Source organism: Palaemon carinicauda, chromosome 29 (genome assembly GCF_036898095.1).
Source record: "Palaemon carinicauda isolate YSFRI2023 chromosome 29, ASM3689809v2, whole genome shotgun sequence".
NCBI lineage: Eukaryota > Metazoa > Arthropoda > Malacostraca > Decapoda > Palaemonidae > Palaemon > Palaemon carinicauda.
In genome coordinates, this window is record NC_090753.1 from 10,285,484 (window position 1) to 10,311,117 (window position 25,634).

The 25,634-nt window shown below is 39.5% G+C and overlaps 2 protein-coding genes across 2 annotated transcripts; both read left to right on the forward strand.

Annotated features, from left to right (window-relative positions):
* Positions 1-3,878: 3,878 nt before the first annotated feature.
* LOC137622404 (uncharacterized) lies at positions 3,879-5,140 on the forward strand. The gene is made up of 3 exons (XM_068353017.1): positions 3,879-4,174; positions 4,305-4,447; positions 4,623-5,140. Exons 1-3 carry the CDS (start codon positions 3,879-3,881, stop codon positions 5,138-5,140), a joined length of 957 nt encoding a protein of 318 aa, XP_068209118.1.
* A 4,678-nt stretch (positions 5,141-9,818) lies between these two features.
* On the forward strand, positions 9,819-10,733 carry LOC137622755 (uncharacterized; the record flags this gene model as incomplete). Its single annotated transcript, XM_068353346.1, has 1 exon — positions 9,819-10,733. A coding segment is annotated over exon 1 (915 nt), but the record flags the coding sequence as incomplete, so codon positions are not given.
* Positions 10,734-25,634: the final 14,901 nt, after the last annotated feature.

A 25,634-nucleotide genomic window follows, 5' to 3' on the forward strand; every position in this document is an offset into this window, starting at 1 on the left:
AGGGAGAGAAAATTGTATATTGTGTGGAACAGCCCCATTCTGATGACAATGCAGTGAAATTTCTTGCGCTTCCATATCATTTTTGCTGCCTTGGCATACAGTGCTTGGTCGAACACGCATACGATTTTGTTCAATTGGTTTAACACTTCATGCACAATAAACACATTGGGTCGTAGGAGCATTGATCACTGGTAAGAAGCCTACAGTGTCTTTGGTCACTGTGATATGGTCATGGATCTCGATGTATGAACCAGTTCAACTGCTATTGGTTAATCTTTTGGGACAGAAATTCTAGTAAGTAACCAGAAAAGATTCTTTTCCTTTGCAACCAAGACATCTGCAGTTGTGTTGACATCTATACCTTGAGTGTGTGGTGGTCCTACTCACCCTCCAGCATAGTAGGTGGGCAGCATCAGCGGTGCAGGGCCGATGCTCCTCTTTTTTTATTAGGAAATAGCAGGCATGACCTTTTGTGTTCTCTTTGATGGTTGCTGTTCAGCAATTCCATTGACTCAATTAGAGGCTCCTGCCCCACTAACTGTCTCCTCAAGTTGGTCAATATTGTCCTATGCCAATGTGGTGAACACAATTGGATATATGTTTGTGGGCAGTGGTATGTCATTCCTTGACAGCTCCATCTTCTGAGGGCAAAGTGCTGTCTTAACTGTCTGAACTTGTGAGTATGCAGTACTTTGTCCAAGGTGATTTAGAATGCGTACTAGTTCCATGTGTCCTGTCAATGTCTTCACAGCAAATGGTAGTAATAGGTGCTTCGGTGGATTCTTCTTTTCACAGGTAATGGAAAAGACTAAACCACTACCAAAAGATATAAACAAGTCTTTAGACTTTTTCAAGTATATTTTTGCACTAACACTTTCTCATTAGCATTGATTTCCTGAGGAATGAAATCGTCATCTCTCTCTGCATTAAGAGGCCACGCTGCACTGGGGTCTTGCCTTATAAAGTTCTTTCTCATCTGAAAAGGTGACTTTTTCACCACAACTCCAGAGTTCACATTCTTAGCATGTATTAGTTCCATTTTTTGGGTGTAGGTTCATTTAAAAAGCTCACTCAAAGACAGGCTTTGTGGGTATAAAAGGAGCTTTCCTTTGTCCTCAGAAATAACCTTAATGTACTGTGCAAACTAAGTATCCAAGTATCGTTGAATATGTTTCTTGTTCGAAAGTCTTACGTGATTGATACTAAAAAAAAACTCATTCTTGACAGTGCCATGGATGTCAGGTCTGTCATGGCTAGTATTTGTGTGTTTGGACGAGGTCAATCCTTATATATAAGACCAGTTTCTCATAGGCGTGCATTTCTGCAGCCTCATACTGTGCTTCTGAATCGTTTTGTTCCACTGCATCAGATGTGTTAGCAGACTCTCCACGTGTATATACCTTGGCAGCAGGACCTTAGGTAGAGTCCCTCGGCAGCAACAATTTATCTACTAGTAATGACCTGCAGAGTCTGATCTTGCCTGCTGATTGCTGCTTTTTGAACTCGGTCATCAGCACACAACTCAGAGTATATCTGGTGATGGCATCCAGAAGCTTTAATCGTGATGATACTGAACTGGTGGGACTTCTCCATTGGGCAAGTATTTGTCCAGCTCCAAAATAGGGATAAGCTGTCTGATCTTTGCCGTTCTCAGCAGTGATTTACCTGAATCTAGGTTCTGTGGGGAGACTAGATTTTCTGAAGCCTCATCAGAGATATGGATGATACAGGTTATGCGTTTCCACTTCTTTGGCAAGGTACTGTCTTCTTTAGGATTCATCATTGCTTTCAGGACACTATCAACACCTGTAACATAGATAAGGAGGTACATTATTTTTTTTCATCACAAAAGATTCAGGAGCACAACGTTGCTTTTTATCTAATATGGCCATATACCTTGAATTATGTTGTAGGCTATTCCATTCATATGTTACTGCTATCAGCATGGGCTCTCCGAAATCGGAAAGTGTTATTCATTCCTAATTTCCTAGTATTAGTTATTTTCAACTAAAATAGCATGACTATTAGAATATATGATGCCTAATGCACTAGTGGTATCTGAAAAAAATTTAGTTTGAGTTCTATACATTAAAGTTCCCAGTATTTCAGATTCCGCAGTCCCCCTGGAAGCAGCAACATGTCCATTGAAAGTGGAAATATCTGAAAACAGAAATGCTGAAAGCTGAAAGCTGAAAGTTGCTTTCTTCTACACGACTATGATCAACCAAATAATTCTGGTAATGTTATGTAATGCACAAAAACATCAATTTTCACATGATATTGGCGGATTTTGCATATTTCGCAAAGGTGAAGAACTATCAAAAATTGTAACATAAAAAGTATGAAAAGCTGCTCTTGTGCAAAGGTTGTGAAATATTAAATCACTTGTATTAACCCCTTAAATAACTTAATAGAGGTAAACTTTTCCCTCTCTCAGATTGTACTAACATCTGGTCTGGATTATGAACTATACCTTGAAAATAACAGGAATAGCGGCCAGAGATCTAGTACTACTACTACTACTACTACTACTAATACTACTACTGCTACTAGTACTACTACTACTATTACTACTACTGTTAATAATAATAATTATGATAATAATAATAATAATAAAGTTAGAATTCCCTAATTCATTATGCCTACGAAGTTCCCTGATTCATTACTGTTGTATATGGTAATTAGGTGAACTTCATATCCCGGAAAAGGATTGGGGCTTTAATTACCCAGAAGAAAGTAGGCTATAGGCTGCAATGTGGTGGGAGATTAATGGAATGAGGCAAACTTTTTATATCACACCTGACACTCTATGTTCTGTCAAAATCCTACTGTGTATTGTCAGTCGCTATAGGTGTTCTGGCTTGTAGAAAGAAGCAGCGACTTTATATTGGGCACATCCGGCGCTTGGAGTAGAGTAAGTAGTGACTAAGTGGCGTAGCAAAGTTTCATTGGCTGAACCGCTCACTGGAGGAGGGTGAATCTCAGTCAAACTGATGATATGCTCAATTTTAAGGTGATGAGTTACCATTTTGCCCATTGATGGCTGTATTATTGATGGATGCACACACCGAGATGATTTCTATAGTAGGCAAGCTGCTTAGGTGCTGATCCATGTTATCTTGATTCTAGTTGTCTTGTTCGATGGGTCCATGATAAGTCTTAGTGTGCATACGTAGACCAGATGTGTACGTTAGGTACAAACATTAGATAATACCTTCAATATGGCTCCCCCTGACCAGGACATTGAAACTCTCCTAGTGCATTTGAAAAGTTTACTTACCTCAAGTTTACTATGGAACACAGCAACAATGAATAACTACCCTTCCTTGATATAATGGTCTCCCCTACTCCTTCCGGGATTAGACACGAATGTCAATACCAAATCAACCATCCTCGGCGTATGCCTGAGAAGAGAAAGTGAAGGCTTTGCCAGGTATACTGCCTAAATCACAAAATCTATATCTGCAGAGCACACTAGTATTGTACATCTAACCACACTAGTTTCATACGCACTCACTCTTCCTTGCAGTTAATAGACTAACCTGTGATATCATGCTAGTTCATGTTTTATAATGTTTTTATGTTTGTGACAATCTTGCTTTCAAGTCGCTGCATATAAACTCGATGATTTTTTAATAAAGTTTAGTTCATTCCCCTTGCATCTCAGTTACAACATAACTGCTAGCTCGCACATTGGTGACCAGCGGAGTGTCTGCTACCTCCCGCCTGCTCCCTCACTGCTGTGCCCTACTGTTGGAAAATGCCAGCCACCAAAAAGGCCTCTCCACAACATAGTGTCTCAATGAAATTCCACCTTTCGCCAGAGGGGGAGCGTTAGCCGACAGTTCTTGACATATGTACATGGTATTTATCCCCATATGAAGACAACGGGGGACCCAGTTTTCACCAAATTCAGGAGTCTGGCTCTGGATTGTTTGGCAGCCACCAAACAAATGTTCGCTGAAGTGGAAGATATGAGCCTTTGCCAAAAGGCTTTTAGTCCCTGGTCATCACTCTTATATATTATCCAGAAGAGAGATGGCTCCCTGCGTTCATGTGGGAAAGCGTTTGAACATACAGACAGAACCAGATCACCAGCTACTTCAAACATCGCCTACATGACCACCTACTTGCAAAATGCAAAGGTCTTCTCCATGCTTGACCTCATAAAGGGGTATTATAAGGTTCCCATGGACCCAGACATCCTCCCCAAGACTGTCATCACACCCCTCCCCCCCCCTTGGTACATACAACTTCAATTACTCCTTTCATGGCATTTGTAATATTGGGGCTATATTTCAAAGCCTCATCAAAGGCTTCTTAGGTGACCTTCCTTCTGTGTATGTTACATGGATGACATGCTTGAGTTCTCTTCCTTTAACAAGGAACACCTCCTTTACATATGCAATGGGGTCGACCTCCTACAACAGAATGGCATTCAAGTCTGGTATGATAAGTGTACCTTCGGCGCCAACAAAGCTTCGTTATTAGGGCACCGTATCTTTACTCAGGAATTCCATCCCCTCCCTGAGAAGATAGCAGCCATCCAGAACTTCCTCACACAGTCAAAGCACTGACAGATTTCTTGGGCATGATCAACTGTTATTACCGTTTTCTGCCAGCCACTGCCACCAATCTTGTCCCCCTCTATGCCTCCCTTAAGGGCAAGGCAAAAGATCTGATGTGGGGTCCCCTTCAAGAATTGGCCTTTTGCAACGCAAAGAATGCTCTAGGATCCTCTGGTGCCATCACTTTTTCTGTGCCATACGCATCTCTCCTGGTTTCCAACAACGCCAGCAATGCAGTACTCAAGCAGGTGGTAAATGACTCACCATGCCCATTGTCTTTCATAAGTAGAAAACTGTCTAAGGTCAAATCCAGGTACTATACTTTTAACTGTGAATTACTGGCACTGCACTTGTCACTTTCACCACTTCTTAGAAGGTACGCCCTTTATCGTTCACACAGACCACATGGTTCTGATGACACCTTCACTCGACAGTGCGGCGTCTGCACCACCCGTCAAAGCCGACATCTCTCTGCTGTGGCTGAATACAATTACACCCTTCAACAGGTTCCTAAAAAAATGAATTATGTTGCCAATGACATGTCAAGAAACACAGTGGCCCACGGGGATTAGAGTACAACGCCTTTACAGAAGCCTAACAAAAAGATTCAGAGTATCAAGTATGTAGGACATCCAGCACATCACTCCATTGGGATAAGGTACCCCTCAAAAACTCCAACCAGCCGCTTCTCTGTGATGTCCGTACTAGAAGACCATGACCGGGGATACCTACTTGCATGCGATGATAGGTGATTTCCTTCATGGTCATTCACATTCCTTGCACCGATCCAATACACAGCTACTGAAGATGAAATTCGGTCGGCACAACATTTCTAAGGATGCTAAGGATTGGTTCCACCCCTGCACTTCATGCCAAACCTCAAATGTACATCTACACATGGTTTCAGGAGTTGACACCTTTCATCAACGCTATGTCCATATTTAAGGTGATGTTGTAGGTCTCCTACCCACATCACAAGGACATCGTTACCTGTTTTCCATCATCGGCCACCTCACCCATTGGCCTGAAGCCATTCCCATGGATAATGCAACGTTCACCTCGTGTACTTCTGCCATACTCTCGGAATGGATAGCGAGATTTGGTATCCCTGAGCATATTACATCCGACAGAGGTTCCTATTTCACCTATCAATTGTGGACATCATTAGTGAATCTCTTCATCAGACAACCACATAAAATCCTGCTGCCAACGGAATGGTTGAACGTTCTCATTGCATCGGAAAAGCAGCTTAGATATCCTGCAGCAATGACTCCAACTGGTTTATTCAGCTTGGTCATCCTGGGATTAAGAACCACTCCTTAAGACACCTATGAGATCTTTCAGTTGAAATCATGTATTAGGACCCATTGGTCGTTCCTGACAAATTCTTTTTTCTACAACATCCTCCGATAATCTCCAGGTGCTTCATCACACTGTGAGAGAATTTACTACTTGCCGCCAAACTAACATGCCCCCAGCAAAGCTGCAAATACCGACACATGTAGACTGCGCAATGACACTAGAAAGCCACCGCCTATGCCCCCTTACATGGGCCCTTTCCTCATGGTCCGTCGTACACAAAAAGCATTCTTAATTAACATTCGTGGCAAAGAAGACTTGTTTTACACGGTTCGCCTAACTTTCTTATGTATCTTGCCAGATGACCTGCCTACAGTACTCATCTTTAGAGTAGGGCACCCTATTTCACATGATTTAATTTTCTTTTTTTTTTAGAGAAACCCATATACCGCTCGTATTCTACACAGGCTTGTATACTGTAACTTTTTTTTCTATGTAACTCAGTCTTTCCCTTACTTTTACTGGACCAACCTTTGTTATCATGCTACTTCATTTTCAAAATGTTTGAGTTTTGTGATGTAACGCCTCGCAAATCCCTATATAAAATTGCTGATTGTTTAATAAAGTTTAGTTGCATTCCCCTTGATTCACAGTTACAAGCTAACTGCTCGCTTGCACATCCGTGAGATCTAGCAAGTCATGGACAACCAGTACCAGTCTGAACAATGAACAGAGAATACTGCCATGACTATCAAAATCCATTACAAAGGTTTAATTCATAGAGACCATCTAAATGATGAGAGACCCGTGGGAGACATTGTTAGAATCCTTATCTCCCCTGTGGATGAATACAAGAAGGTAAAACATACCATCTACTATGAAATCTCTCATAATGAAGTATACCCCACCCTTACAATGCAGGACTTCCATAGACGGTCCAATATGGTATATTCCTACAAATGGCGTATTCCAGGATGCCTTGGACGGTACATAGTGATGACCATTATACTTCTAAGAGACTGCATTATGATATCCATTAATGAACTATAAAAGCTCATGCCTTCCAGTCCAATAACATCACTATCAAACGAGAAGATATTAATAAAAACACCAACATAATCGTCAGTGCCCCAGCCAGCAGAAGATTGAAAATCCTTGAAGACATTCTCATAGAACTGGAGAAACCAGTTCTTAATATCACTCAAGAAATGTTTTTTCTCCTCTCCTGCCAAAGGATTAACAACCTAAGACCTAATATGTACCACACCAGAGAAGACAACCAAAATCAGGATGACACGGATCAGCGCTTACCAGCCAGCGTACCATAGAATCGTCTCGGAAAAAACATCCACCAATCACAACACAACTGTCAATGGAAAGAATTGCACCTCATCGCCTATAAGTGAGCAGAGCTCAACCTGAATTAGACTCGGTCTCTCCCTGCAAGCCTCAGCCAATAAAAAATTTCCGATCCTCTTATGTCACTCCATCGCCACATCATTCTACAAGCCTGAACCACCATATATAACGATGTTACCAGCACTTCTCCAACCACTCCAGCCGGAGGATGGAAGGCGATACCTCACGAACCACGTTGCTGAACACTATTTCTACTTTGTGAATTAAATCTGATTTAGCTTCCCAACGATGAAGAAAGAATTTTGTCTTAATAGAGACAGAATGAAGTATTAGAGAAAAGTAATTCATTACAACTATTGAGAAGATAGAGTTCATAATCATTGGAACTGAGTTATCGATTTTATTCAATGCAACTTGCCCTAATGAGGTTCTACTACCAAAATAATCATTTCATTATTATTATTAATAATACTATTATTATTATTATTATTATTATTATTCTTATTATTATTATTATTATTACCAGCTAAGCTACAACCCTAGGACTCCGACAGGGAAATAATAGTCCAGAAAGAAAGGGAAATATGGAACTAGTTAACTACGAGAGATGTACTGAATGATTAGAACACTTTAAGAACTATAACAATATTAAAATAAATATTTCATTTATATAATATGGAGATGAAATATAAGAGAGAAATAATATAGAATAGTGTGTCAGAGTGTACCCTTAAGCAACAGACATATTGACATTGGTTAAGACACGGGTTTAATTACCCTAAAAAAGTGAATACTTTTTCTAATAATTTGAAATTAATCGAGACTAGTTCCGATGATTAGTAAATACGTAATCAGGGTTTCAATAGCCTATAAAAATCGTACTTACGTAACGATCTGCTGGACTAGGGTTCGGGTCACGATTAAGCTCGATAGTTCCTTTTAGTGTTTGCAACCTCACATTTGTTATGAGTTGAGGATGTGGTGTTTGGGGTGACATATAGGTCTAACTGCTGATCCATATGCAACCCTTGGCTTGTGGAGGATCAATTTTTTTTATTTATTTTATTTATTTATTTTTTTTTTTTGCAAAATCCTGGGAGAGAGAGAGAGAGAGAGAGAGAGAGAGAGAGAGAGAGAGAGAGAGAGAGAGAGAGAGAGAGAGAGAGAGAGTGTATTGATTGTTTGTTATAAGAAAGCCTATTGGAGTAATTGACTGTTGGTTTACTTTTATCTAGGTTAGGACAATGGTAAATGTTTCGGAACGAATACTTGTTTTTATTTGACTGCAGCAGGAGGCAGTAGTGTGAATGCTGCACTATCATTATTATTTTTACGACCAGCGGGAAAGTGTTTGATTATTTTTTTGAGTAAGTCCAGTTTTGATACGACCACTCTGATTTATACAATTGTTGATGACCCAGACCGAATGAAATTCAGATTGCTGTTGATGTTGTTGATGATGATGATGCTAATAATAACTACGACCCAATCAGGGAAGTAGTTGTGGCAAATTGCCAACCAGTGAACTGTTAAACACAGAGTTGTGTTAGTGTGCTACAAAATACAGTTGGCAGTGTGTGAACGACTGAGTTGGTGTCAACCTATATTATATAAACATATTTGGTTGTGGTGCATCTTAGTTTTAAGTTTCGATATTTTTTCTCCGGGTTTATGTGAATGTGGTATTTTTGTTTATTATGTATGTTAATTCTTTTTTTTTTTTTTGTTATCTGTATGATATCTTTAGTTTTAAGTATAGTAATAATTTTGGTTGTGTTTAGTTTTAAGAATATATTGTTAAGGTTATGGTTTGTTTTTATTTCCCTCCTGTCTAAGAGTCCAGTTTATGATAACGTGAGGGGAAAGTTTGTGTTGAGGAGGCAATTGTTTGGTAGAGTGATCAAGGGTGTTGGAGTTATTATTGCGGCATCCCACCACATTATTTTGGCACCCAAACAGGGACTGCCGAGGTAGGATTGGATGGTGGACTCTTGGACGAAGGACTGGTAGGATTAGGAATTAAAATTAAGGCTGAAGAACAAGTTGATGACAATGGAAGGCAAATTAAAGGTTTTGGAGGAGGAACTACAGCATTATAAAGAACGGGAACAGAATTTGATAGTTGAGAAAGAGATGTTGCTAGTAGAGAATGAGAGGTTGAACTGTGAGAATGAGGCAATGCAGAAGGAGCTTAGGGAGTTAAAGGGAACTGTAGAGAGAGTTGAATAATGTTTTGAGATGAGGATGAAAGAGAATGAGGAACGAATGGAGGAACAAATGGAAGCTATGATTGGCAAAGTAATGTGAATGATGAAAACTTTCATGGGTGAAGGTGCAGTCAGAGGAGTTTTTTCTGCTTCGGGTAATGGGGTGATAGTGGAAGAGAAGGTTAAGGTAAGTGATAATGGGAAAGGAAGTGATAGTGATAGTAATCGTAATAGTGATAGTGATAGTGAGATTGAAGATAAGGTTAGGCATAGTAAGGATAAACAGAAATATGAGAGGAAGAATGAAAAGAAAGGTAAAAGTGATGTGAAGAAAGAGAAGAAAAAGTGTCATGATGAGAGGAAGGATGATCATGAAAAGGTGAAAATGGTGAGTAAGAAAAGGGCTAGGGAGACTATAATCAAGGATAGGAGTATGAGTGTGGAATTAGATTCCCTATATTCAAATGAAGAAGAAGGGAACAAGAAGGAAGGTAGCAGTGATGATAGCAGTGAGAATGAACATGATGTGTGTAAGATTGTGTTTATGAGAGAGGTACCTCGGTATGGAAAGTTCAATGAGCATAGAAGTAGGGATATATACGAGTTTTTCAAGGAGTTTGAGTGGTATTGTCAGGATATGTATGGTGATTGTAAGAGAGTTTGGGCTAGGGAGTTAGGAGAATATTTAACTGGGTATTTGTTGACGATGTATGGTCTGATAATGAGTGTAGGGGATGTTGATTATGAAAGTGTGAAAACGAGACTAATTGAACAGGTAAAACGTATGAAAGGGAGCGTTAGGTATAAGCGTAGGAATAATTTTGATGAGGCACGGATGAATGCAGGAGAAGCGATATTGATGTATATATGTAGGTTGGAAACATTAGCAAGGAAGAAGTATGGAGATGAAGGTATAAATGAGAATAAGGAGTTAATAAAGAAGTTTTTGGCGACAGTACCTGAGAATGTGTGTGAATTTATTTATTTGAAACGGAAGGAGAGAATGAGGTGGACGCAGGAGAGATTGACATGGGATGATATACTAGAGATAGTTGAAGATTATCAGTTGGATAGGTGTCTGAAAGAAAGCAGATCTGTGAGTGTAAGAAATGGAATGGAGGAAAGTGTGCCAAACTTTGTTAGTTTTAGAGATGCTGTTATGAGAGGACTGGTAAGGGTAACTGATAGTGTAGTAGATAGAAGTGCTAGGGCGAGTAATGTGGGAATCCCTGTAAGGACAAATGAAGGGTTTAGGCAAGGGAATCAGGTTTGGAGGGATAGGAGTGCTAGTGCGCAGCGAGGTAGGTCAGGTAGTTGTATCCGTTTAGAGAAGTGTTATAGATGTGGGAAAATACGACATAAGAAGAATGAATGTAGATGGGCTCTCTAGGTGCTTGTTTTGGATGCGGTGAGGTAGGGCATAAAATTAGGGGTAAAATGTTATCAGTGTGGTATGACTGGGCACATAGCAAGTGGATATCATAATAATTGTATGAATGTGATTTGTGGTAATTGTGGTAAGGATGGTCATTATGCTAGAATGTGTAAGGAGCCGCGGATAAAGTGTACTGAATGTGGTGTAGATCGGCATGTAGCTAGAGTATGTAGGAAGAAGGGATTAAGACAGCCAGGATGTTCGGGAAACTAGAGTGTAAGAGGGTTCAACTGGGTGAGTCCTCCTGTGTGTGTAGAAGGAATGGGATCAATTTTCGTGAGATTGGGATGAATAATTGGTTGGAAATGAGTAAGTATGAACGTAGTATGCCTGAGAAGTTAGGGTTGGAAAATAAACAATTAGTGTTAGTTAAATATAGGAAAAAGAGGTGTTTGAAAGTTTTAAGTGAGGAGAAAGTGCAGGGGAAATTTATAGGTATAGGTAGGAATCTGAATATGATGACAAGGGTGTAACTGTACAGGTGAGTGTTGAAGATAAATGTATTAATACAGATGAATCATGGCTGAGTATGAATGATACCTATAGTGTGTGTGGTTTATCCTTAGATGACGCAAACGAAGGTATGACGGATGCGAGACTGAGATTGATTGATTGATTTAAGGTTTTCAGGCATCCTGAGCGAGACTGAGAGATAAGAGAATGATTAGTAGTATGAATGATTCTTTTATTAAAGTAGAATATGGTTTTGATGAAATGGATGAATTGTTGACCGAAATAAGTGAGATTTTAGGGCTAGATGAGAACGAGGTAGATGGGATTGTACATGATGTATCAAATGATAGGGATTTAGATAGGGATTTAATGTAGCGAATTGTGATAAGGAAGAAGTGAATGAGAGAGTGTATGAAGGCCCAGTTACTCGGAGCAGAGGTCCCGTTCCCGACTGCGACTAGATAATGAAAAAAATAATTTTAGTGGTTGTGTGAAAATGTAGAAGGATTTGGCAAAGTAAGGGGGAAGGAATGTGGAGGATCAATTTTTATTTATTTTATTTTTTATTTGGTTTTTGCCAAATCCTTAGAGGGAGAGAGAGAGAGAGAGAGAGAGAGAGAGAGAGAGAGAGAGAGAGAGAGAGAGAGAGAGAGAGAGAGAGAGAGAGAGAGAGAGAGAGAGTGGGTGTATTGATTGCTTGTTGTGAGAAACACTCCTGGAGTAATTGATTGTTGGTTTACTTTTAGCTAGGTTAGGGCAATGGTAAATGTTTCAGAGCGAATTATTTTTTTTATTTGGCTGCATCAAGAGGCAGTTGTGTGAATGCTGGATTATCATTATTATTTTTTTGACCAGCGGGGAAGTGTTTGATTATTTTTTGACAGCCGTACTTACCCCTTTGAGAGAGATTTTTTTGTGAAATTGGTTGTTGACGACCTGGCTTGTAATTAGGATCTTGATACGACCACTCTGATTTATACAATTGTTGATGACCCGGACCGAATAAAATTCAGCTTACTGTTGATGATGATGATGATGATGCTAATAATAACCACGACCCAATCAGGGAAGTAATTGTGGCAAATTGCCAACCAGTGAACTGTTAAACACAGATCTGTGTTAGTGTGCTGCAAAAGACAGTTGGCAGTGTGAGAACGAATGGGTTGTTGTTAACCTGTATTATATAAACATATTTGGTTGTGGTGCATCTTAGTTTTAAGTTTCGATATTTTTTCTCCGGGTTTATGTGAATGTGGTATTTTTGTTTATTATGTATGTTATTTTTTTTTTGGTGTGTGTGTTGTCTATATGATATCTTTACTTCTAAGTATAGTAATAATTTGGTTATGTTTAGTTTTAAGAATATAGTGTAAATGTTATGGTTTGTTTTTATTTCCCTACTGTCTAAGGGTCCAGTTTATGATAACGTAAGGGGAAAGTTTGTGTTTAGGAGGCAATTGTCTGGTAGAGTGATCAAGGATGTGGGGGTTGTTATTGCGACATCCTGCCACAGGCTAGGCCTTATTGATCCTAACTTGAGTGGAGAAAGTACTTGGACGATGATCATTTGTATATATGATCAGTCTCTAGGCAATGACACAGCCCTTTTCCTTTGCCATTGATAAGTGACTTTTCAACTATGAAATTTTGGAGTTATATCTAGTTAAATTATAGAGTTAAGATATAGATAGTAATTGCAGTGTCTCTGCGTACGACTGATTATAGAGAGGAAAGATTAATGGATATAGCACTTGCTTATGAGTTACTTACAACAATATTTCTTATATCGTTGTATTTTGTTCCGAATATCTTCGGTTTAAAAATGGAGTAAAAAATGTAAAATATATTTCGATATTTCGAAATATTGTGGAAATATTGTGAATGAGATTTTGAAAAAGAATGTATTAGCAAAAATAAAATAGGATAGATAGTCAGATAGTGGAATATAACTAATATTACATCAATAACTAGGTGTCCTATATTCCCTTAACAAAAAATCAGTGCAATTATAGCCGATCATTTACATCGTATATAATCATAAACTTGAAAAGTAACGGAAAGGCCAACAAAACAAATGATGAAAAATTGCGAAATATTAAACAAAAACAGAAAGTGTCAAAATATCGCTGTATATTTTCCTCGAACACATTTAACCAATTGTAACAGAAAACCATAGAAAAACTAATAAAAGAATAAAAATAGAAAAAAATCCCCGAAACTGTCATAACAAACTTTCAACTTTCACAACCGTTCAAAGAACGAGTGCAAAAAAATGAATTGCGGAGAACAAATGTCATTATCTCATTAAGAAAAATGTCTCTCAATGGGATTTTTACCTCCATAAAGGATGAGGTAAGAACCAAGTAAGGACCAGAATCATGTCGTTATGGATGCTGATAATTACGAATGGCGGTCAGGGTTGTCACATTATTAAGTAGGATAGAAATTTGTCCAGATAGCTGAACAACAACTTCCTGAGAGGTTTGGTTAAGGGTAATGATCTTGATAAGAATAGACGACCAAAGATTCTGAAATGAAATCAAAGGAAAGGGGACGAGTTTTCTTTTTGCGGTGAGATGAAAGTTTGACATACCTTGAGGAATGGCGATGCAATATTTATGGGCAAGGTGGAACAACAGATTTTACTACCTGTCTAGTATAAACAATGAGTTTTTCCATACAATACTTTGAAAGAGGTGTATGAGAGCCAGTACTAGATAATTACAGTATTAAAATATCATTATGTACTTATGTACTTATGGTTTTCAGATCGCATTTTACATACAATGTATCATAATGAAAAACTGCCACTAAAGAAAGCGAAAACACACTTAGGACAAAGGCCATAGACATGGTAATTCTTGCCAGGGCTCTTACCAGCTTTTATCACCACACTGACCACTGTGGATTGGTGATGGTGGGAGACTTTAGTTTGATCTCTCACAGCAAACCACCCTAATATGGGTGGCCCTGACTTGTACAACTTTATTGATCATGACGATTCATAAACAGTTTCTTCATCTTGAGGTAACCAACCTTTATATATATATATATATATATATATATATATATATATATATATATATATATATGTATGTATATATATATATATATATATATATATATATATATATATATATATATATATATATATATATATATATATATATATATATATATATCATACAAATAATATGCAGCACATGGACAAGTTTCTCTGAGATCCAATAAGATTTCCAAACTTTCCATCTCCCTCTGTTTTCATGACCCCACAACAGAGAAAAAATCCGTTCGAGGAATTTCTCCTCCTCGGGGTCACTTCAATCTATATGCTAATCTTCTGTAAGCTGAAGACATGTTTTGTTTCAATCTCTCGGTTGATTCCACTTTGAGATCTTAAGTTTCGGCCATTCATGGTCAACGATCAATGTGCAAGGGAGAGTGAATGATTTACTGTTTAGTTATGTCTTCTGATTTCAGGGTACCTATATAGATTGTGGTCTGTATATTAATTGTATTTTATTATTCCCTGCAGTGAGGGCTAGAATAATGGATATTATTATTATTATTATTATTATTATTATTATTATTATTATTATTATTATTATTATTATTATTATTATTATTAATATAATCACTACAGTACATGACCCGTAAAAAAATGATGGTTAAATATCCATACAGATATACACCCACTTGCACACATACATCCACACACAGATTAACCTTTTCCCAACCACTTGCACTTTACTAACTACAATCAGTTCTTTCGGCAGTTTGTGGGAGATTTTTGGTTTCCGAGTGTACCTCTTAGGATTCCCCTCTCACTAGCGTATGACTATTCTCTATCCCCCTGCCGCTTAGCATGACCAGGAAGAAATATATATATATATATATATATATATATATATATATATATATATATATATATATATATATATATATATATATATATATATATATATATATATATATATATATATTTAGGGCTCAAGCCATGTCATCGTGATGAAAGTTCCTTAAAGTATCTTCCTAAGAGATATATGTACTACAGTGATATTCCCAGAGAATTTTACCTTTAGGCATCAAGGATTCTAACTCCTGGTGCGAATATCCTTAAAATTTTTCCAAAGGATATCGCATAATATCAGCGGACGCATTCTTGACACGCCTCCATAGCAATCTGCACCCCAAACAGCGATTTGGCTTCGAGGAGGATGTGGCAAAAGGAAGCCGTCCAAAGGCTCTCCCCGCTCTCGTAACACTATTGGGAATACAACAGCGCCATTCACACGACAGCGGACATTCCTTTTTTTGTAGCGATCTCGCTCGGTGATATTTCCTGGTGATCTAACTTTTCGATCGTTTTACAGGATTATTATCATACTTTCTCCATCTTCTTCCGCCTCTGGAAAGTTGAGTATTGGGTCTTTACTATGAGTATATTTTAGCTCCTGTTTCACAATGAAATTAGAGTATTTTATTGTGTTCATGAGCTAGGCCAGTTACTGGAGGCGCCATGGCGCCATCGTTCGTTTGTCATCTGTTATTTAGATAGCAGAACGACTTCCAGTTTTTAATAGCTTTATTTAATTATCTTGATTATTTAGCTAATTAGGCAATTATTCTTATAAAGTTTCGATAATGGGCATATATGGGATATATGTACTACAGTGATATTCCCAGAGAATTTTACCTTTAGGTATCAAAGATTCTAACTCCTGGCGCGAATATCCTTAAAATTTCTCCAAAGGATATCGCATAATATCAGCGGACGCATTCTTGACACGCCTCCATAGCAATCTGCACCCCAAACAGCGTTTTGGCTTCGAGGAGGATGTGGCAAAAGGAAGCCGTCCAAAGGCTCTCCCCGCTCTCGTAACAAAAAATTTTAGGTGTGATTCTCGACAGTAAATTTACTTTTGAGAAACATATAAGGTCTGTGTCTTCTTCAATTTCACAAAAAATAGGTTTTTTGAGAAAGTCTTTCAAGATTTTCGGTGATCAATCTATTCAGAAGAAGTGTTTTAATTCTTTCATTCTACCTTGTTTTGAGTATTGTTCTCCTGTCTGGTCTTCAGCTGCTGATTCTCATCTTAATTTGTTGGACAGAAACTTACGGTCTATTAAATTTCTTATTCCTGATCTAGATATTAATCTCTGGCACCGTCGTTCAATTAGTTCATTATGTATGTTGCATAAGATTTTTCACAACTCTGACCATCCTTTACATTCAGATCTCCCTGGACAATTCTATCCTGTTCGTAATACTAGGCAGGCAGTTAATTCTAATAGCCAGGCCTTCTCCATCACCAGGCTCAATACTACGCAGTACTCTAGAAGTTTTATTCCAGCTGTGACCAAGTTGTGGAATGATCTTCCTAATCGGGTGGTTGAATCAGTAGAACTTCAAAAGTCCAAAGTTGGAGCAAATGCTTTTTTGTTGACCAGGCAGACATAGTCTTTTTATAGTTTATTTATGACATATTTGTTTTTGATGTTGTTTATAGTTTAATATATGACATGTCTGTTTTGACGTTGTTTCTTATTTTAGAATGTTTTATTGTTAATTTGTTCTCTTCATTTATTTATATCCTTATTTCCTTTCCTCACTGAGCTATTTTTCCCTGTTGGAGCCCCTGGGCTTATAGCATCTTGCTTTTCCAACTAGGGTTGTAGCTTGGATAGTAATAATAATAATAATAATAATAACAGCGCCATTCACACGACGGCGGACATTCCTTTTTTTGTAGCGATCTCGCTCGGTGATATTTCCTGGTGATCTAACTTTTCGATTGTTTTACAGGATTATTATTATGCTTTTTCCATCTTCTTCCCCCTCTGGAAAGTTGAGTATCGGGTCTTTACTATGAGTATATTTTAGCTCCTGTTTCACAATGAAATTAGAGTATTTTATTGTGTTCATGAGCTAGGCCAGTTACTGGAGGCGCCATGGCGCCATCGTTCGTTTGTCATCTGTTATTTAGATAGCAGAACGACTTCCAGTTTTTAATAGCTTTATTTAATTATCCTAATTATTTAGCTAATTAGGCAATTATTCTTATAAAGTTTCGATAATGGGCATAATTTTTGTTTCTCCCTTTTCTCTGTCGATCGTATAGTTAGAGTTTCGGTGATTTAGGTAACCGAGATCTCTTATAGCCTAGGTAACCTTACCTAGACGTTTTACTATACGTTCAGACTTTCCCCGGTTATCCTCGTGTATTGTTTTCATTCACTGGAGACTGATACCTCCTAGAATGTTATGAAACATTACACGTCTCTTTGGAGTCTTAAGGGTAATCTCTTTCCCTGTGAGTGTAGCCTGAGGCTACAACCCTAATAGCCGTGCCTTGAATTTTATTCAGACATGGTTAACTTAGGGTTTGTCCTGCCTCTTCCCTTAACCGTTGGTTGTGGTATACCATCAGGTTTTGGGATTTAGTCAGAATCTCAGAGTATTTAGTCTTATTTCGGCGACCTGCCGGCAGGGCGAATGGGTTGTAGGATACCATCATTCCCCTGCCAGCCAGGTGGCCGGCAATGGAGGTTGGCCCTCATAAGCCGCACTTGAAGTCATGGTAGGATACCATCTTCTCCTTGCGACTAAAAGACTAGTCCTATGCCACAAATCTCTAGGCTAAAGAGTAATTTCCTTTAGCCTAGGATACGTGGCACTGGAACTCTGTTTTTTTTTTTGTTGAGAGGAGGCGGCAGTGCCGCCATCCCCTTAACTGTATCGGTAATCTCTGGGATGGAGAACTGAGTCTCTCCTGTTCCCTGGGATTCTGCCGATACCGAAACAGAGTTTCTTTTACAGGTGGTAGGACTGACAATTTTTGCCAGTTCCTTTCACACTCGTTACAGGACCCTGTTCCCTACCCCTCTGTCCACTTTTGATGACTGAGCCATTGTCTTTCTTTAGGCCGGCATCTTGCAACCTTACCTTTGCTGGTAGGTTGCCGGAGCCATCCAGACTCCCTCTCTAGTCATGTCTTTGGCTGACGGCAGAACATACTGCCACCAACCACATCATCTGTCGGCAATTGCCTGCCTAGCCGGCAGCCATCAGGGACCATGATGGCCGTGAGAGGGAAGTCCCTTCTGTTCCCAAGGTTCTTCAGTCCTTCCTTGGACTGCTGCTACAGGCCCTGTTGCCGGGGTACTGCCGGCCAGGCCGGCACAGATAGTGCTGACTCAGTTGGCAGCACGCCAACTGTACTGGTACTGCTGGACTTGCCGGCCAGCAGTGTATCGGCGGTACCTTGTCGGCAATAGCACTGTAGCTGCATGGAAGCCTGAATGGTACATTCTCCCCTTCTATTAGAACCTTCTTTCTGGAAAAAGACCGTCAAATTAGACTTTTACATTCTTAATTACTGTATACATTCACAGTAAAGAGTAGCCTTTTTTCCATGCTATCTCTCTCTCTCTAGATAGCATGCCGGGTATGCCGGCAAGACCTAGCTATGCCGGCTACATGCCGGCTGAACTACTGTATATTTTATACAGGTAGCCAGCATATCTGCATTTAAAATATACTGCAGATAGAAAACTACTATATAGTTTATACTAGTAGTTCTTTCCAATATATTTTGGATATCCAACACCGGCATTTGCTGAGTCCAATCCTATATTGAATGAATATGATTTCTTCAATATCCTGATGAGAAATCAGTATTAGGATTACCCTACAATATCAAACACTTCAAGGCAGGAGTAATACACTCCTAACCCTTAAAGGGTGGAGCCTTTTTCCTTGAGTCTCCCTGATCAGGAAACTATTTACTTTAATATAGTAGGAAGACTATAGCAAATAGGCTGAGTGGGATATACAAATATATGTCTTTATTTTCCTAGTCCAGCTGGCTTCTTGCTAGATGGACCATACTGTCATATGCTACTATGAAGGCAGCATAATGACTAGATTACAATACATGATGCACAGTAGCCAGTAAATTACAATATAGACTTACTGCAATTAGAAAACTACAGTACCATGATACAGTAGTATTTTCTGACATACCTTGGGTACCCTTGTACGAGCATTCTGCTGGTACCGTTCATATATTGAATGAATAGTTTTCTTCAATATTCTGATCGAGAATCAGTCATTCTGACCCCACAGTATTAACATTATTTTGGGACAGTGATTTGATACTTCTCCTCCGCTAAGGGTAAGAGTCCTTCTACTTGGAGTTACTCTATAGAGAAATCTCCATGTAGTTAATACTGAGGGGAGGCAACAGCATTTGCTCACAGGGGTACACAAGTATGTATCTCCTACTATCCCTTTATAGCTTATTGTCCTAAGCTACTCTATTGTAAAGGACATTGCATGTTGATTGTCAAGGAGATAATCCATTGTATACTCATTTGGTTTTCCTTTCTTTACAGGAGGAACACCAGATACCTTGTGCTGCAGTCCTCTGCAAGGCCAAGAGTAAGTATTTTTACGGTCATAATACTTGCAGGTTTCATGCCCCCTGCAATATTATTTCCGGATCCCTACATTATTGGAACCCACAGGTTTGCAATATATGTCGGACATTAATGTCCGAAGGTTTTGAAAATCCCAAGTCTACAGAGACTAGGGATACAGCTCAATATAAATTAAGCTACTGGGTAAGAGGCTTTCAAAAGATCTCTCCGGAACCTTTCCTACCTAATGGTGGGATGTGTAAGCTACTATTTCCGGAAGGAAGTGAGGAAATAGTAGTGCCTCAGGAGCTAACTACATCCCCTGACGGCCAGAAAACCTTTGGGATTAAGGGCAAGAAATGCCCCAAGGTAGAAGAGGAAAATGTTGCGTCGGAATTTCCTTCGGCTGTGCCAGCTTTAGAGCCATCGATGTCGACATCTTCGTCTTCTACCCCTAATTTAGATAATATGGTACAATTATGTATCCAAATGAAGAATCAAATAGAGAGCTTTCGTAGACAAAACGAACAGCAGGAAGTAAATCGCAAGATAGATCCTTGTAAAGTTTCTCTTGTCGCTTCCCAGGGGTCAGTCAAACGACCCATGAATCAAGACCTACCAACATGCTCCATAACCAATCCCTGGATGTTTGCGGAGCAGATGCCGATTTCAAATGGCAATCTCTGCATCTCAGAGAAAATAGGTGCTGTTCCTTTGGACAAAATTCAATTTTGGCCAAGCTTTGATGCTTTCCCTAATTGTTGGGTTCGACTGAAGTACGAACCAAAGTCAAGAAAAGGAACGGAACCAAAGGAGGTCTTGATTCTCGACCATGATAAGGCCCGACTATCCTTTCAGGTAGTCTAAGAAAGGCGGGTTATTCAGAGTCGAAGGTATTCTCACTGAATAACATACACCCTTCCTTTCTTGCTCCTACTTCACTTTCATTCCCCTTTATGGGGAAGGCATTTACTTCTGTTGCCAAAGCGGTAGAGGCGGGTAAGCCATGTCCCACACTCTATGAGTGAAAGCCTTTGTCACCAGCTTTTCCCGGACAGGAAAAGGATTGGAAGGAAGTCCATTTGACATTTTCAGTAAGAAAATTAGACAAGGACGTCGCAAGTCGACAATTCAAGGTATGTCTCCCTAAATTGTCTGAGTTGCTCTTGTGTAATGAACAGGAGTCAAAGGAGAGACTTGCGATATCCCTTTCTCTACAAAACTACATGGAGTTGTGTTCAACCTAAGAGAGTACCCCAGACATTCTCATGGTCATAGCCAAAATGCATATGGCTATCTTGGTGAAGGACCTTTACGCCTTTATGAAGGCTAGGAGAGCGTGTAGAGAGTTTGTGTTCGCTGATGCAATAGTAAAACACGAAAGAAGGAAGCTAATATCTTCCAACATCTGGGGTAAAGACCTCTTCCCACACAAGGTCACTAGGGAAGTAATTAAGAACGCCACCATGGAGAACATAGGTCTTCTCCAAAAATGGGGAATTCCTTCAAAGAGAAAATCTTCTGTGGTTGTGGGTCCCCAACCTAAAAAGAAGATTGGAAATGCTGGAAATATCGGGGCTGCTCAACAACATCCCACTATTCCAGTGACCACGATGCTACAGGCAGATGGTCAAAAGTCTAAGCCTACTGACTACTCGAAGCATAAAGACGCTTCGGCTAGGAGGAACCTTCCCTCAGGATCGCAGGACTTTTGATCCTTCAGTCCGAAGCCTATTCAAGATGAGCCATTGATGGGAAACAGAAATGTCCCTACCATCATTTCCTTACCTTCTCCTACAGTTCAAAACCCTCCTGGAGGAGTATACCTGAGAGCTATAGAACATACAGGTAGTAAGAAAACTTTAGCTCATCGAGTTCCAGGGAAGGCTGCTTCGTGTTCACGAGAAAGACTCAAGATATCAATGAGCCATACTGAACTTGACGCCACTCAACAAGTTCATAAAAAACAGCAAGTTCTGAATGTTAATCCTTTTGAACATATGGACCTTGTTCCAATTAAGGGTGTTCCTAGTCTTGTCAGACCTGAAAGGTGTCCTTCGGAACCTTCCAGTCAACCACCTCCCCTTCCTCCTATCTAGAATTCATGTTACAGAGAGTAACATTCATCCTAAGGAAGATCCGTGTCGGACTCACAGTTCTAAGTATCTTCAAAGGATTGACGAACTTAGTCACATCAAATTCAAGCCTAGAAATAGTTCAGGTATTAATATACCTGATCAAGAGGCTGGAGTGGGCAACACCCGAAGTGTCCAGTCAATGTGCATTCAAGAGATGACCCGGTTCCTGGGACATCACGGATGCAAGATAGGCTTCTAGAAGTCTCGACTTTCTCCAGCTCAGGGGTATCGATGCTTAAAAAACCATCGAAGCCCTCAGTCACATCAACTATCCTCTCCTTTGGAAATATAAAAGGAGCTCGTGAGGTCTGTCAAGAGACTCAGGTATTCAGTCAAAATACCAAAACGGCAAAAGGAAAAATCGCTAAACTTTCCCCAGTTCGCTATAGTGACAGACCTGGTGCTAAGGGCACACCGGAAAGATGCGTTAAGAGCTTGGAGAAAATACGCATGAAACGCTTGAAGAGATAAAAAAAAAAAAACTGAGATCGGTCCCTCTTTAATCGCTTCTCTAACAGAAATTAGAGCACGAAAGTCCCAAGACTCTGCTGGTCCTTTCATGGGTGGGGAAGCCCCCTCCACACAGATAAGGCTCCCTACGACTGATATGGGACACCGAAGCGATAATAAGACGTCACATTCGAAAGTCTCATTCAGAATTGGTGAAGTTACCCATCCCTCTCTTAAAGGGACGGCACCTACCAGCAGTTCATTTACAACTGATCCACGATGTGGCGGTGGATACTCTATTTTGATACAAACCGATAGAGTTGGAATGGTCCATGGTCGCAGACATATTCCCTCCCAGATGGGAACAAGTCCCAGAACTGCAATTCGACCTCTTCATCACGAGCGTCTTCAAGAAACTACCTCGCTATATAGCCCCATACAAGGATCCTCTAGTGGGGCTGATAGACTGGATGAGGCTGGTCCTAGCTCTGACCCTAGGTATATTTCCGAAGATTCAGAAATTAACTGCCTTCGTTTTATCACAGAGAACCCAAACCCTTCATTTCATGATTTTCTCGCTCTAGCGGTTAGAAAAAGGTTTGTGATCTCAAAAGGCAATATAGAATTATTAGAAGAATACAAGGCCAAGTCAACTAGAAGACAATATGAGTCTTCCTGGAAATACTGGGTTGCGTTTGTCAAGCAAAAGGACCGAAAGAAATTTCAATGAACTTCTGTCTGTCCTTCTTTGTCCACCTTCATAGCCAAGGTCTGGCGGCCAATACGATAAATACATGGAAGTCAGCCTTGACTAGGCCTCTCCTATATGCCTTTCGAGTGGATCTGGTGAATGAAATCTTTAACAAGATTCCGAAGGCATGTGCTAGGCTTAAGCCCGCGGTACCACCAAAGCCCATCTCTTAGTCTTTGGACAAGGTCTTACATTATGCCTCATCTGTGAACAATGAAGATTGTTCTCTTAAGGATCTAATCCAAAAGGTTATTTTTCTGTTCGCTATCGCCTCCGGGGCTAGAGTTAGTGAAATAGTGGCCCTATCCAGAGATGAGGGTCACATTCAGTTCACGGAAGTGGGAGAACTGAATCTATTTCCTGATCCATCCTTTCTCGCTAAAAACGAGCTACCCTCTGAAGGAAGATGTCTCTCTATGTCCTGTACAGTGTCTAAAGGTCTATCTTCGTAGAACTTCAGACTTCAGGGGAGGACAGCTCTTTAAAGGAGAAACTTCTGGATCAAATTTATCCCTAAAATAACTAAGGGCGAAGCTCACCTACTTTATTCGTAGAGCGGATCTAGACAGTACTCCCGCATGTCATGATCCGAGAAAGATTGCTTCATCACTGAACTTCTTTCAGTATATGGACTTGGAGCGCCTTCGTTCATACACTGGATGGAAATCATCCAGAGTGTTTTACAAACACTATGCAAAACAAGTGCATGAACTGAAACACTTCGTAGTGGCGGCAGGTAGTGTATTAAAACCTGTCCCCTAATTGCTGTAGTAAACAGTTTTTGGTTTGGGACCTCACATGTCCTCGCACATGTAACGGATGAGAATCATCCAGAGTGTTCTACATACACTATGCTAGACAAATCCATGATCTGAAGCAATATTTGGTGACGTCAGGTAAAATATTTAAGCTGACGTCTAATTCTACGATGAACAGCTAATTGACTGGGACTGTCAATTAAAGGGAGAAGAGGTCACCCTTCTTAGGTGTGACTTCTTTTAATTAAGTGTTACCATGATAACACTGGCTCTGTTCAAAATCCCAGGTGTGGAATTATACAGATAGCACTAGTGCCGGTGTACGAAATACACAGTGCAGATAGAAGTAACCAGTACAGGAATTATGAAGAGAAATTGTTTTATAATTTTCTTCAGTCTGAGAGTGGAACTCATCATTTCTTCCTTCAAGAAGGAAATATAGTCTCTGTATTTGTTACAGGTATAATCCCATTGTCATACTACATTCGTTTTACTGAACATCCTTTATTCATTTATTAGTAATAAATGTCTATTAGAATGTAGTGCGTCCACCTTCGCCAGACAATTGTATGTATATATGCCAGAGTTCTTCAACTTACCAAAGTAAGTATCCCTCATATATTTGTATGCATCAAATAATAGATATAAGAGACACTGATGTTATTTTAGCAAATATACAACTATGACACTATTTGTATATTCAGTGTGTACTTATGTTTGGTCATACTATGTATGTTAACCTCAAGATCCCTTTTCTACTGTCTAGAATGACTCTTCCCTGTAGGAGGCAGGAAGCACTAACATTGGTTATGATTAGTGATGGTGACAAATAATGGAAACGTCCCTTGTCTCATGTGGTCCCCATGACCATAGAAAAGGTTGCTATAAGGTTAAGGCACTGATTAAAAACCACAGATACACTAATGCTCTGGTATGCTTCCATCACGACGACATGGCTTGAGCCCAAAAAACGGATTTTGAGCGTCACGAGAAATCTATTTTTGTTTGAGACGGCCATGTCATCCTGATGGACCCACCCTTCTCTTCTAAAAGAAAAGATCTTCACAGTATCCCTCCCGTGGTACTGTATCTGTAACACCACGCTCAATGCTACAAGGAATGTCTGCCGTCGTGGGAATGGCGCTGTTGTATTCCCAATAGTATTACGAGAGCGGGGAGAGCCTTTGGACGGCTCCCTTTTGCCACAACCTCCTCAAAGCCAAACGCTGTTTGGGGTCCAGATTGCGATGGAGGCGTGTCAAGAATGCGTCCGCTGATATTATGCAATATCTTTCGGAGAAATTTTAAGGATATTCGCGCCAGGAGTTAGAATTCTGGATATCTAAAGGTAAAATTCTCTGGGAATATCACTGTAGTACATATATCCCTTAGGAAGATACTTTAAGGAACTTCCAACAGGACGACATGGCCATCTCACCCAAAAATAGATTTTTCGCTTCGCTCAAAATCCTTTATATATATATATATATATATATATATATATATATATATATATATATATATATATATATATATATATATATATATATATATATATATATATATATTACAACTTGTTAAATTTATTGATATTAACGTGGAAAACAGATTCACAGGAGAGAAACAATGCACATTTAAAGATTCTGAGGGCTCATAGTGAGAAAGTAAAGATACATGGGGCAATTTGAGAATGTTGAAAAAAAAAGATCAGCTGACATAAAATGTTCAAACCGGTTGCCGTTCTGCTCAATACACCTTTTGCATCGTGAAAATATGGAACTACGAACTGTTAGTA

Coding starts and splice junctions, on each gene's coding strand:
- LOC137622404 (XM_068353017.1), top strand. CDS start 3,879: ATGAAGACAACGGGGGACCCAGTTTTCACCAAATTCAGGAGTCTGGCT. Junction 4,175..4,304: donor ATGCTTGACCTCATAAAGGG/GTATTATAAGGT, acceptor TATATTTCAAAG/CCTCATCAAAGGCTTCTTAG. Junction 4,448..4,622: donor CAGAATGGCATTCAAGTCTG/GTATGATAAGTG, acceptor GTTTTCTGCCAG/CCACTGCCACCAATCTTGTC.